The 14171-nt window shown below is 44.2% G+C and overlaps 1 protein-coding gene across 2 annotated transcripts in view; it reads left to right on the top strand.

Moving 5' to 3' along the window:
- LOC308309095 (plasma membrane calcium-transporting ATPase 1-like) overlaps nt 1–14171 on the top strand; it is a 104564-nt gene that overhangs the window by 37065 nt on the left and 53328 nt on the right. For both annotated transcript variants that reach the window (XM_080754560.1, XM_080754561.1), the window contains exons 3-5: nt 9594–9791; nt 10713–10970; nt 11541–11666. In XM_080754560.1, coding sequence (XP_080610686.1) covers nt 9594–9791; nt 10713–10970; nt 11541–11666 — 582 coding nt within the window. The remainder of the gene's footprint in view (nt 1–9593; nt 9792–10712; nt 10971–11540; nt 11667–14171) is intronic.

The raw sequence follows: 14171 nt of genomic DNA on the forward strand, positions 1-14171 counted from the left end.
CTGCGACCAAACTCAAAGTTTGACATGAAAAGCACAAAAAAAGCAATAATCTGACCATTTATCCGAGGGGCGAGCAGTCAATTAAATGATCTTAAATGAATAAAAAATGATTTTTACAAAACATCGGTATCGGTATCGGTGCTCTAGCACTCTCCAACATCGGATATCGGTATCGGTCGGAAAAAATGGTATCGGTCGGGCTCTACTTATAATATACAGTACATACTTGATACAGTCTTTATTTCACTATCTATCAAATGTCTTTTCCAAAAAAAATACCATTAAAAAATATATTTTTTGGCAAATGTTCCGCCCCAGGATAATGGAATATTGTAAATCGCGATTTCTTTTGTCACAATAATCGTGATATGACATTTTCGTCCGTCCCGTCCCTACTCTGAGCTCCACAGAGCCGTGATGATGTGGGTGAGAGACTAGTCTCGCCAGCCCAGAAACCCCAACGAAAGCAGGCTTGTCCAGAAACCTAATATATCCAAGGAATGTGAGTGGGTTTGAAATCGACCGACTCCCACCACAATCTACGATGATAATATCTGGTAAAACAGGTTGATGACACCTCTTGACCACAAAGCCACATTCCTCACACTTCTCCAATCTCCACATTCAACCACTAGATACCTTCTAGTAGCTACAGAATAAAGCCCTAAGAATCAAGTTTCGCCTTTCGGCTTTACCTTCAAATTTGACCCAATTCTCTCCTCCTCTCAACAACTTTGAACCCCTGGGGGTAGTCCCCCAGGGCTCTATTTGGGGTTCTCTGTCATTTCTGTCTACTTTCAAATCTCATCCCAAATTAGCCGATCTACAAGCTCACAGCTATTTTTGCCCAATGTTTGCCTCAGAACAGGGTTCAAGTAGTTTTTGTAGTTTGTAGTTTGTTTATTTATTATTATTATTATTTTCCTAACTTCTCTAATCACTACTTGTAGTCGTGAGTGTATGTATGCCCCCTCCCTGCCCTGTACCGGAAATCAGTTTTTTTTAACGTGTTTTAAAATGTTATTCTGCCAGTCTTGTTGTGTTCCAATCTTCCAGAACATCCTGGGTGTGGAGTGCTGCCTGTTTTGACAAACAAATGTCACCGTGTAGTTTAAGAGGACTGCATAACTTTTGTGTTGTCGATCAGCATATCTCCAGGACCGTGGTAATGGTCTGGTTCTCGGTGTTGACGCGTGAAAGCGCCGGTTCCCCCGTCTCCCTGTAATTGCCAATTGGTTTCCGTGACCTCCGCCATCGGCGGCGGTGGTCGCTTGACAGCTTCTCTCGGCACAGAGAGGAGGAGGAGGGCGGGGGTGGGGGTGGGGGGGTGGGTAGATAATGGTCCACCAGGTGAGAGTGGGACATGTCTCCTCTCTCTCTCTCTCTCTCTGCTGGTCATTGGGAAAAGCGGGACAACTCCCGAACGGCCGGTTCATTAAAAGAAAAAGAAAAAAAAAATGGCGGCCTTCGTTCTATTTTGGGGGCTGGGCGGCCAACAAAGTAAATCGTCACTGTCGGGCAGAAACCTTGTATCTCCAAGTTTCAAGTGTGTACATTTTTTCGCAAAGCAAAGCCCTGCTTCATCATACAAGGCCGTCGCACAAAAGTAGTGAAAACAGCAGCACACAACGCCTCGCACCGCAAGGCGTTGTGTGCTTGTAGATCGGCTGTTTTCACTAGTTTAAATCATTTTTAAAATGATAAATACAAAACAAACGGTTTTGGACATACAAGGTTTCCACCCAACAACGACAAAATATAACTCATGTAATTGGCCGTTGGCCCACTGGCTTGTCACTTTGTCACAATTTGAGTACCAGCAGCGCTATAGAGAGAGATCTCTCTCTCTCTATAGCGCGCAATGAGGGCCTCTCCAACTCTTTTTCCCGTGCTGAATCAGGGGCCCAGCATGTCCCTGCTCTCACCTGACCTCCACACACACGCATACGGATTTCACCACGTGAAAAAAAAAATTACCATCGTCATTTTCCCTGCTGACTATCCTGTCTGTGTGTGTGTGTGTGTGTGTGTGTGTGTGTGTGTGTGTGTGTGTGTGTGTGTGTGTGTGTGTGTGTGTGTGTGTGTGTGTGTGTGTGTGTGTGTGTGTGTGTGTGTGTGTGTGTGTGTGTGTGTGTGTGTGTGTGTGTGTGTGTGTGTGTGTGTGTGTGTGTGTGTGTGTGTGTGTGTTCAGCCATTCCCACAATTAACCACTTAATCCTTATTTAGACGATCCTACAAACTCATAACGTTTTCATTTTTTTTAAAGGACAACTCCTCCCTAAAACACTTCTAGGATTATTTTCCTACTTATATTGATCCCAAATGACCATGGAAATGCCCCTGTTTTCCAGTTTCCCCAGCAGAACCCAGCAGCTCTCATAGCATGTGGAGCCTATAAGCCTATCGCTTTTACACTATTTGTTGTGTTCAAAAGTGATTTTCTTTTTCATGAATGTCTTACTAGTTGTCATTACAAACACATCTATGCCTCGGTTGTCCCACACAAGCCATCACAATCTCATAAATCATGTTTTGGGGTGAGCATTCGACACAGGTGCCAATCAAAGTGACTGTACTGGCCAATCACTGTGCATCTTTTTTGGGACTTGGCAAAACACATAAAAGCATAACATCTGTTTAGCAGAGTGTGATTGCTTGTGTGGGACAATGATGACATGGATGCGTTTGTAATGACAACTAGTACCACATTCATGAAAAATAAAAACACTTTTGACCACAACATATAGTGTAAAAGCGATAGGCTTATAGGCTCCACTCTGCTATGAGAGCTGCTGGGTTCTGCTGGGGAAACTGGACAACAGGGGCATTTCTGCCTAATAGACCCCATGGACAGTCTTTTGGGATCGTTAGGAAAATGAGCCTAGAAGTGATTTAGGGAGGAGTTGTCCTTTAAGGTCTAAGATGATCTACAAGCTTGAAACTTGGTGCCGCGTTTCCAGCTTGCGGTTCTTATACTTACTTTTCATATTTTTTTTGTGTGGCTCTACTGCGCCACAAGTGGGAGATGTCGAGATGAAAGGTTTCTGGCCGACAGCAACGATATATATGTTGGCCTAAAAATAGGGACACCAGGTTGAATGTAGTAAAGACAAAGCTGACCCCTGCCATTGAGTACAGGCTCTCACCAGCCTCCAGTAGCCCGCCTCCACACACACACACACACACACACACACACACACACACACACACACACACACACGTGTGCGCGCGCGTGCACGGCTGTCTGCAGCAGTTTCACATGTGAACTCTCCTCCCCTGTAGGGATGGGACGATATGAAAAGTTCATATCACGAGCAAAAAATCACGATTTACGGTATTATCGCGATAATCATAATATACCCAACATCCATTATCCCGGGGAGGAACATTTGCTAAAAAAAATAGCACATCTACAAGCTCACAACGCGTCCCAATTGTGAGCTTGTAGATCGGCTATTTTTTGGCAAAGAGATTTGGTAGAGAGTGAAAAAAAGACTGTATCAAGTATGTATATTATAAGTACCTTTTACCAAAAAGAGGGTTTAAATGGTACCGGATATGCAGCTCTGCAAATAAAAGTTGAATTGATCCCATTGCATGAAGGAGGACGATTTCACGATAAATTAAATCTTCACGATAGGATTATGGTGAGTGTTTTTTATCACAATAAACGATAATATCGCTTATCGTCCCATCCCTACTCCCCTGGCCCCCGTTTCTGGTCCTTGTCCCCTCTGCCGTCTGCCTCTACACACACACACACACACACACACACACACACACACACACACACACACACACACACGGCCCATTGGCATGAATAGGAATGAAAAGCTGTTGCGCATCGTCAAATGGGTGAAGGCACGTTTGTATGTACTGCCTTGAATGCGGAGGCATTTGAATGAGCCATTGCAGAATGTGCTCTCTCTCTTTGTCTCTCTCTTTCTCTCTCTCTCTCTCTCTGTCTGTCTGTCTGTCTCTCTCTCCCCCCCCCACACGGATAAGCGGGTCCCCAGGCAGGAATGTGTGAATGACGGTATAATGGAGTCTAAATGTGATGGTGCATCTCCTTGTGATTGGCCGACTCGGCCCGTGAAAAATGACCTTTAATTGTCAAACCTTTCATCGACACCACCATATCCTCCATAACCACATGAACCGGACCCCAGTCTCCCTCTTCCAGGCAGGCTATCGCCCAGCGAAAACAACAGATCTACGAGCTCGTTGTCGATCGCTTATTTTCAGCAAAGACATGATTTGGTGTCAGCACATCATAAATAGCCGATCTACAAGCACATTTTTTAAACATATATAAAAAAATAAGCGCGGCCAAGTATAGATCGGCCATTATTATTAGGAGGTCAGAAATGTCTGCCTCTGTCTAGTAGTCTACAGTGGTCGCATGCAGAGTATTATATGATTGATTGATTATTTTATTTTCATGCCCTGCTGCACACAACGTGCACGACACCACTTTATGATCACGGCATGTTTGCATTCATATAACGCATTCCATTACAGGGTCTTCTGTCTCCTCTACCACCTAGGGATGGGACAATACGCCATATTATCGTTTATCGTGATAAAAAAAACACTCACGATTGTCGTATCGTGGAGATTTAATTTATCGTGATATCGTCCTCCGTCATGCACTGGGATTATTTCACCTTTTACTTGTCGAGCTGCATATCCGGTACCACTTAAACCCTCTATAATTGGTTAAAGGTACTTTTAGAGGGGGCACGGTGGTGCAGTGGTTAGCACTTTGCCTCACAGTTGGAAGGTCCTGGGTTCGATTCCCGCCGGGGGAAGCTGTGGGCGCTGGGGGCGTGTTCCTCCACCCGCGTCATCAGCGCCCACACCCTAGGTGGGGTTGGCGATGGGGCCTCTCTGTGGTGAGTTTGCATGTTCTCCCCGTGTCTCCTTGGGCATAGGCCCCCACACAAAAACATGCAGTAGTCCTGGTTTCTATACTACCCCTAGCCAGCCGGGTGCTCCCCAATGTCCCCTGGCGCGGCAGGGGGAGAGGGGAAACCAGGACTACAGGTTAGGTAGGGGGAGAGCGGAAACCAGGACTACAGGTTAGGTAGGGGGAGAGCGGAAACCAGGACTACAGGTTAGGTAGGGGGAGAGCGGAAACCAGGACTACAGGTTAGGTAGGGGGAGAGCGGAAACCAGGACTACAGGTTAGGTAGGGGGAGAGCGGAAACCAGGACTACAGGTTAGGTAGTCACCAGGTGAGAAAAATGGGTTGCAAAAATCGTGGGATAAAAAACATTATAAAAAAAAAAAAGGTACTTATAATATACGTACTTGATACAGTCCTTTTTTCACTCTATCAAACGTCTTTGTGAAGAAATAGCCGATCTTTGTGAGCTTGTAGATGGGCTATTTTTTGGCAAAGACGTTTGATAGAGTGAAAAAAGGACTGTATCAAGTACGTATATTATAAGTACATTTTACCAATTATAGAGGGTTTAAGTGGTACCGGATATGCAGCTCGACAAGTAAAAGGTGAAATAATCCCAGTGCATGACGGAGGACGATATCACGATAAATTAAATCTCCACGATACGATACTAAGTACGTATAGTTTTGTGGTGTAATTAAACCTGCGAGTCTTTAGAGCTAATGGCAATATTATCTGCAGTGGTGTAAAGTAATTAAGTACATTTCCTTAAGTACTGTACTTTTAAATAATGCATCTCAGAGGCAAATATTGTACTTTTACTCCACTGCAATTATTCAAAAACTTTAGTCTCTAGTTACTTTGTAGATTTTGATTATCATTACAAAACATACATTAACCACTTAAGCCCTATACTGTATTTTTCAGCCATATGAAAATAGCCGGTCTAGCTTGTAGATCTGATATTTTCAAAAGATTTGAAAACGTGAAATGGGACATTCTGCATAATGAGTACTTTCTACTGATTTTGATACCAATGTCTTTCTACTTTTACTCAAGTAAATTATGAATTCTGGGCATTAAATTGTAACAGAGTATTTCTAAGTTGCGGTACACCACTGGTAATGGTAATATTATCTGGTTCTTGTTGCCCTGCTCGTGAGCATGGCTGAAATGCTGATGAGTTTTGGGGATGTTGTTTGTTCTAGGAGCACAGCGACAGGCTCTCTGACCTTTTTGGTTGGAGGCCATTTTATGAGACATGTTGTCCACACCTCCCCAGCCCCCCTCAGCCCCCCACCCTTCACCCAATGTCTACAGTGTAGACTGCATTGGGATTGCAGTCAGACACGACTGCAATCCCAACAGTACTCCAAGTGTTTAATAACTTGTAAGACGCCTCAGGGCGGCAAGGGCGAGGTCACGCCATGTCTTGGCCGCCTGGCCAGTGATGTATATCGGACCAGTTACCCATATATGGAGATCCCTGTACTGTACAGTATATGGAGATATGCTGTGAGTCATGCTTACTCAGTTATTCGGTATGTGAAATCCTATGACGTCTATCACATCTGACGTCATACATACAATCCCTTTTATGCCCATACATGGAGATCCCTGTCTGAACCAGCCACACCACTGTGATGTCACCTGCTTATGGCCATATAAGGAGATCCCTGCTCTGAATATCTGACATCACTGTGATGTCACAGTGATGTCACAGTGATGTGTCAGGAGAACCACAGTGTCAGGTGTTACCCATCCGGACGGACGGATACGGTCAAGCTGTGACGGTTCTGATAGTAAACTGCAACCTATGGTTGCAATAAAGATCAACAACCAGACTCCCAGCTATCTCTCAGACCTCGTCAAACGCCATCTTCCCTCCCGCCCCCTCAGGTCTAGCAATGACAACCTCCTGGAATTTACCCATAAGGCAAAAAAAAAAAAAAAACGCACCTGGGGTGACAGGGCTTTCTCAGTTGCAGCCCCCACCCTCTGGAACCCACTCCCACCTCATTGTCGTGTTCAAAGCCTCCCTCAAAACCCACCTTTTCAGACTTGCTTTCCCTACCTAACTCTACTCTCCCTCTCAGCTTTTAATCTTTGTGTGTCCCTGCTAATGTACTTTTAGCTTTTAGCCTTTTAATTATTGTCCTAATAAAGCTGTTTTTTATTTGTCAGCTTTGATCGGTATCGGCTTTGCCTCTATCGGCTTTGCAGATTTACAAGCTAGATCAGCTATTTTCACAATATTTATCTGTGGGACTGAATGTATTCTCAGCTTCAGCTTCAACTCCTACAAGTTGAATTGGATACTAAAGGACCTCAGCCTGCAATCTCCTAATGTTTATACATAATATACAATTTCAATGTTTTGTGAGAAGAATCATTAAATGTATAAATGCTGCAATAAATAGAAGAATTTATGGATTTGACTCTTGATCGGTTTTGGCAGATACTGATTCCAGTTGATCGGTGATCGGTATCGGCCGCAAAAATCGCAATCGAAGCATCCCTAATTATTATTACTAGAAGCTGGGCCGCCCTTCGGGCGGCCCAGCGTCTAGTCGGCGACCTGGCCAACTCGGGAACGATGTAAATAGGGAATGAATGCCCCGCCCTTTAATGCAAACCCCATTATACCTGTTGTCATAGGACCCGTTTTGACCATCTGTTTGCCTGTGTCCATTTTATGTCCATATATGGAGATCACTGCAGATATAGTTCTGGGTCCATTTTATGCCCATATGCCCATATATGGAGATATCTGTCTATTTGCGTCCATTTTATGCCCATATATGGAGATCTCTGTATCTGTCTGTCTGTGTCCCTTTATGCCCGTATATGGAGATATCTGTTTATCTGCGTCCATTTTATGCCCATATATGAGATCTCTGTCGCTTTTTGTTTGTTTCTTCTTTAAGCAGAATACACAGCCTGCTTAACTCATTTAGTGCCACCCCTTTCACCACTAGAGGGCGCCCAGTGGCCATAGAAAATCCCATAGAGATATGCTGGTATATGCAGAAGCCCTGCAGCCATGACTTGCCTGAACACTTTCCTTTGTGCATGTACAGGAAGAGGATGAAGTTAGCTTGAAGTTAGCTATTGGCTACCAAGCATTTTAGAAGCCTTATTTTCGTCAACTTAGCCATGATTAAACCTTGCACACCTCATGCATGGGAAAAAAACAGAGAAGAATGAGCTCTAAAAAATCCAATGCAATCCTGGATTGCATTGGAGTGGATTTGTGCAGTTTGTTCACAGCTTTCAAACAAAAAAATCCGATTGGAAATCCGTTCAGGCATTCTTGAGATAATCGCCATTATGTTTTACATGTTATGTAAACAAACATAGCTGCCCTGTATGTTAGATGGGGTTGTATGGGGGTGGAACATGCAAAATCGCGATTGAAATCATGTTCACCAGATTTGATGGGGTCCAAAAAAAAAAAAAAAAAAAAAAATCAAAAAATTAAAAAAAAAAAAAAAAAAAATGATTTTTTTTTTTTTTTTTTTTTTTTTAAAGCCGAACTTGTTCGGGATCGGCACTCTGCGATACGATAATAAAGCCGAACTAGTTCGGGATTGGCACTCAATGAGTTAAATCTGCATCATTCAAGATGCCCATATATGGAGATATCTGTCTATTTGCGTCCATTTTATGCCCATATATGGAGATCTCTGTATCTGTCTGTCTGTGTCCCTTTATGCCCGTATATGGAGATATCTGTTTATCTGCGTCCATTTTATGCCCATATATGAGATCTCTGTCGCTTTTTGTTTGTTTCTTCTTTAAGCAGAATACACAGCCTGCTTAAATCTGCATCATTCAAGTCATCCTCCCAGTCCCACGCTTTGTCGCTTGTCTTATGTTTGTCTTTGTCTCTTTTATTTTCTTTTTTGGAGCGGACCCCATGAATGCCCCACCCTTTAATGCAAACCCCAATATACCTGTTGTCATAGGACCCGTTTTGACCATCTGTTAGCCTTTGTCCCCACCCTTTAATGCAAACCCCAATATACCTGTTGTCATAGGACCCGTTTTGACCATCTGTTTGCCTTTGTCCCCTTATGCCCATATATGGAGATCTCTGCACACACAGTACCGGTTGCGGAAAACTCTGATGTCAGACATCAGCTCCCCATTCGGGGATTCATTTTATGCCCATATCTGGAGAACGCGCGTGCCGGTGGAAGAACGGTTCTCGAGATTCACATACATACATACACATTCACCGAGATTTTTTGTTGACTCATGTGGCGTACGTGATGTCAGAGCCTTTTATGAAGTGATGTCACAATGAGTCAGCGATTGTGCCGATTTCCTCAGGAACAGCCTGATGTCAACAATCAGCTCCGCATAAGGAGATTCCGAACGTTTCGCGCCGTTTCGGAAAACCGCACATCGGGTCGGGTCGAGGCCCGGCACTGCACTCCGCGCCACGGCGGGGAACGCGCGTGCCGAATCTGAAGCCGGTGGGACGAACGGTTCTCGAGATACGCGGATTACATACACGCAGACAGACAGACAGACAGACACGCAGAGACTTCTCGCATTTATAGATAGATAAGGGTATATAATTTGCAGTTAAACATTAAGATCCCAGGATGAAGCAAGAAGAATGCCAAAACGAGATTCATAAATGCTGATCTTCTGTCCCTCTCTGTCTCCCCTCCAGGTCTAAGCGGGCAGCCCGCGGACATCGAGAAGCGGAAAACGGTGTTCGGGGAGAATCTAATACCTCCAAAGAAGCCAAAAACATTTCTCCAGTTAGTGTGGGAAGCACTTCAAGACGTAACGCTGATTATCCTCGAGGTGGCAGCCATAGTTTCATTAGGCCTTTCTTTTTATAAACCTCCAGATGCCGAAAGAGAAAGTAAGCAAACCTCCTGTTAAGTCTTTTGTCATTGATTTTGTCATGTTGTTGTTATTTGTTGGCCCTAGTAGCGAAAGATCTTTAAAAATGGGGCAATAGTTTCTCATTGAAAACACTTGGCATAGTCAGCTTTTTGTGTGTTTTGAATGCAGATGTTTTGTTTTTGCGTGTTGTTGATTATTTATTTTTTTGCACAGCATCGGTTCCTGCCCTTCCACCACGGAGACTGCGGTTGCCTTAGCATCGTTGCAAGCCTTTAACTCGTCTTCGAGGAGAAAAGCCAGTTCATGGCCTAAAGCCGAGGGTGTCTATAGGGGCGGGACTTCCGTTGTTTGTATTTCCCACAGAAGATCATCTTCAAACAATCACAAAACCTGTTTCATTCGCAGAGAATGTAAACCTGAACTATAAAGCAACAAAATAACGACTGTAAGCAACGCTACGGCTACGGTAGATGACAACGGTAACCGGAAATGATCAGCACTCGATAGATAAAACTGCCGCCGTCGCAGCCGTCTCTATTACGCTAGAAGGTCCCTTCCCACGTAGCGTCTACTACGTCTGCTGCGTAGATGCGTCGCCATGGGAACCAAAGCGTTCAGTGAAAGTGGTGGGACCCCGTCGCCGACGGCTGTTTGCTTAACAATTTTGACCGCTACGGCAATTACGTCATAGCGGCGTAGTCCCGCCTTGCGTTGCGGTAGTAGAAACGGGCTGCTTAAACTGCCTAATGTCCCTGCGGCGGTACTTCGGCCAAATTCCGGTACTTCCGTTTAGATACCCAGCCGGCTAGGTCTCGCCCAGCGTGCGGTTGCCTCCTTTGAACACAATTGGCTGTGTTCCACGAGTGGGAAGCTGGCACGGGAGGGCGACCTCTCTCGCTGCACTAAAGATTTGTTTAACTCTGTGATTGTCCTGCAGACTGTGGAAAGGCGGCCGGCGGTGTGGAGGACGAAGGCGAGTCGGATGCGGGCTGGATCGAGGGCGCGGCCATCCTCCTGTCGGTGGTGTGCGTGGTGCTGGTGACGGCCTTCAACGACTGGAGCAAAGAGAAGCAGTTCCGCGGCCTCCAGAGCCGCATCGAGCAGGAACAGAAGTTCACCGTCGTCCGCGGCGGACAAGTCATCCAGATCCCCGTTGCCGAGATCGTGGTCGGCGACATTGCACAAGTTAAATATGGTGAGAGACGCCATTGAAAAGGGGAGCTCTTGTATCGCTTTAGCCACTTAAACCCCGTCCTTTGTTTGAGCCGGAGTCCCTCTGGGTTCTATACTGGTGTATTTTCTGTTTTCGCTCTACATTAAATGTCTTCGTTTTGACAAATTGCAGATCTTATTATAGGCAGAAATCTTCAAACGTCTACAGAAAATATTTTTTCTGTTTTTGCCCTTTTCTTTCCTAAAATATCAATCAATCCAGCTACTTTTGAATTAAGGCTTAACCACTTGAAGCCCAGCACCCATATTCTGGAGGGAACATTAACCAAAAATAGCAGATATACAAGCTCACAACAAGTGTGAACAAAGTCTACTAGAGGGTTCGAGTGGTTAACACCTGCAGCGTCCTCGAGATCAAGATGACATGGGTGGTTCTCTCTGGACAATTTACAATTTAGGCATTTAGCAGACGCTTTTAATCCAAAGCGACTTAAAATAATGTGTAGATATTCTACGAATGACAGTCCTGTGTGTGTGTGCGTGTGTGTGTGTGTGTGCGTGTGTGTGTGTGTGTGTGTGCGTGCGTTACCAGGTGACCTCCTACCTACCGACGGCGTCCTCATCCAAGGGAACGATCTAAAGATAGACGAGAGCTCTCTCACGGGGGAGTCGGACCACGTCAAGAAGACCCAGGAGAAAGACCCCATGCTGCTGTCAGGTGAGTCACCGCAGGTCACAGTATCGTTGTTACCACGGATAACTTTGGATATCGTTGTTGTCCGGTGGAAACCTTGTGTGTCCAAAACCGTTCGTTTTGTATAAAATACATTTTAAAATAGACGCTCTACAAGCACACAACGCCTCGCACCGCGAGGCGTTGTGTGCTTGTAGATCGACTATTTTCACTGCTTTTGTGCGACAGTCTTGTATGATGAAGCAGGACTTTACTTTGTGAAAAAACGTACAAATTTGAAACTTGGAGATACAAGGTTTCTGGCCGACAGTGACGATATTGAAATGAATAGTCACATCTGCCCTGCTCAAATTTGGATGACGGAGCCTAGAAGCCATCGGAAATATAACCTGTATTCAGAATGTTCAACGATGCCAAAAACACAATTAGATCGTTAATCGCAATTGTTTGAGTGACAATTAATCGTCAAATTAAAATGTGTAACTGTGCCAGCCGTACTCATCATTGCTATTGTTATTGGCGGTGGAAAGTGACGTCTCTATCCCCCAGAAATGTGTTGAAAGCGCTGTGGTTGTCGTTGCTAGCCTGGCAACCTAATTAATTTCCACCTCTCATAACATTCCCCAGATACAGTGCATTCTGACATCATGTACGCCTCTAACTATACGCCTTAATCTATATTCATCCCTCTCTCTCTCACTCTCTTTCCGTCTCGTGTGTGTGTCTCTCTCTCTCTCCCCATCTCTCTCTCTCTGTGTCTCACTATCTGTCTCTCTTTGTATCTGTCTCGCTCTTTCACTCTCTCTCTCTCTCTCTCTGTATCTGTCTCCCTGTCTCGGTCTCTGTCTCACTGTCTGTCTTTCTCTCTCTCTCTCTGTCTCCCTGTGTCTCTCTCTCTGTCTCCCTCTCTACTGCTGCAACTACAGTATTGATTTAAAAATAACTGTTCTATCGATTCCTGTTTCGATTAAGCGGATGATCATAGAAGCCGGGTTTTAAATCGTTTTTATATAATCGACCAAACCAATCTTAATTAACTGTGTAAGCACTATTTCATACAATATGTAGTTGGTGGATCTGCAATATTTCTTACGTGTTGCTAGTGTAGTTAAAAACATGATTAAACATTGATGCAGTGTTAATTTCATCGACTAAAACTATGACAAAAAAATGTTCGTCGACATTTGACTATGTACATATATGACTAAATGTACCGACAGTTTTGTCAACAAATAAAAACTAGACTAAAAATGTTAGGTAGGGACTAGTGCAGGGGTCTTCAACGTTTTCAGGCCAGGGACCCCCAAACTAATGGGGAGATTGAGCAGGGACCCCCTACCACCTGGTAGGGTGGGTGGGCAGGGGTACAACATGTTTTTATTTTAAACATACGGTACAGCGAGCAGGGTGGCCATACCACTGCCATTTCTAAATATACTAATTATTAATTGAAAACCAATGTCAATACTTCTTAATAATTACTTAATACTTTCTTTGTTAATAGTTGTTAATAATTGAGAACCAATGTCAATACTATCAACAATCTGTCAATTGCTCAGTAATCATGTATACAAGCTATTCAAAATGGACAGAATCATGATTTATTTTTAACATAAATGTGAAAAATACAAATACGTAAAATAAAAAAAAAGAAAGCGTTTTTTTAATCAAGCAACAATTTTGCTGACCCCCTGTTGAAGAACTCTGGACTAGTGCATAAGAGATCCAGTAGAAATAAGACAAGTCATTTTATGCTACAGTAGGTGGCGCGCACGTGTTGTGCTCCGAAAATAGCCGATCTACAAGCTTATAGATTTTCGGCACACCATCAAGCATACTGTAATATATACTGTGACAGCATACTGTCATATTCACTGCACACCCCACAGATTTCTAGGGCTCCATCAGTATTTGGTTTCATCTTTAATGATGTATCTTCTTTTTTTTACTCAGAGTTGGAAAAAGTACTCACATTTTGTACTTAAAGCCATACTGTGTAAGTTGCCCAACTAGTGGTCATTAGCCCTATAGCAAACTGCGGTCGCGTCCGCGTCTTTCGTCCGTTTTTCGTACCTTCAGACCCCCGCGTCTGCCTCCACCTCGCTGAGATCTATCTTTTAAGGGGTCCCTTGTTCCTGTGCGTTCAGTAATTCCAGAGATACGGACTCCTTCACCCTGCCTGGTAGGCGAAATTACCTAGAGAAGGGATGGTACAAACGGGCGACAACAAATATGGCTGCCATAGCGACCCCACTTCAAGATGCGCTGTGATTGGCCGGCAGTTGTATAACCCTCGCTGTGATTGGCCGGTAGTGTGATGACGCAATTTTGGCGCGAGATCCGGTCCACGGCAAGGATCTCAGTTTACATATAGAGAAGGCTTTACAGGCTGAAATTCACGGCGCGGATCTTCTAAAACTTTTGTGATTTAATAGTTAGGAGAATTTTAAGATTTGTTTTATAAAAAAAGTTACATAGTACAACTTTAAAGGAGCTATACTCAACTTTTTCTTGAAAAACGGATGGTAA

This window comes from Nannobrachium achirus (assembly GCF_963921795.1).
Source record: "Nannobrachium achirus genome assembly, chromosome: 23".
NCBI classification, from domain to species: domain Eukaryota; kingdom Metazoa; phylum Chordata; class Actinopteri; order Myctophiformes; family Myctophidae; genus Nannobrachium; species Nannobrachium achirus.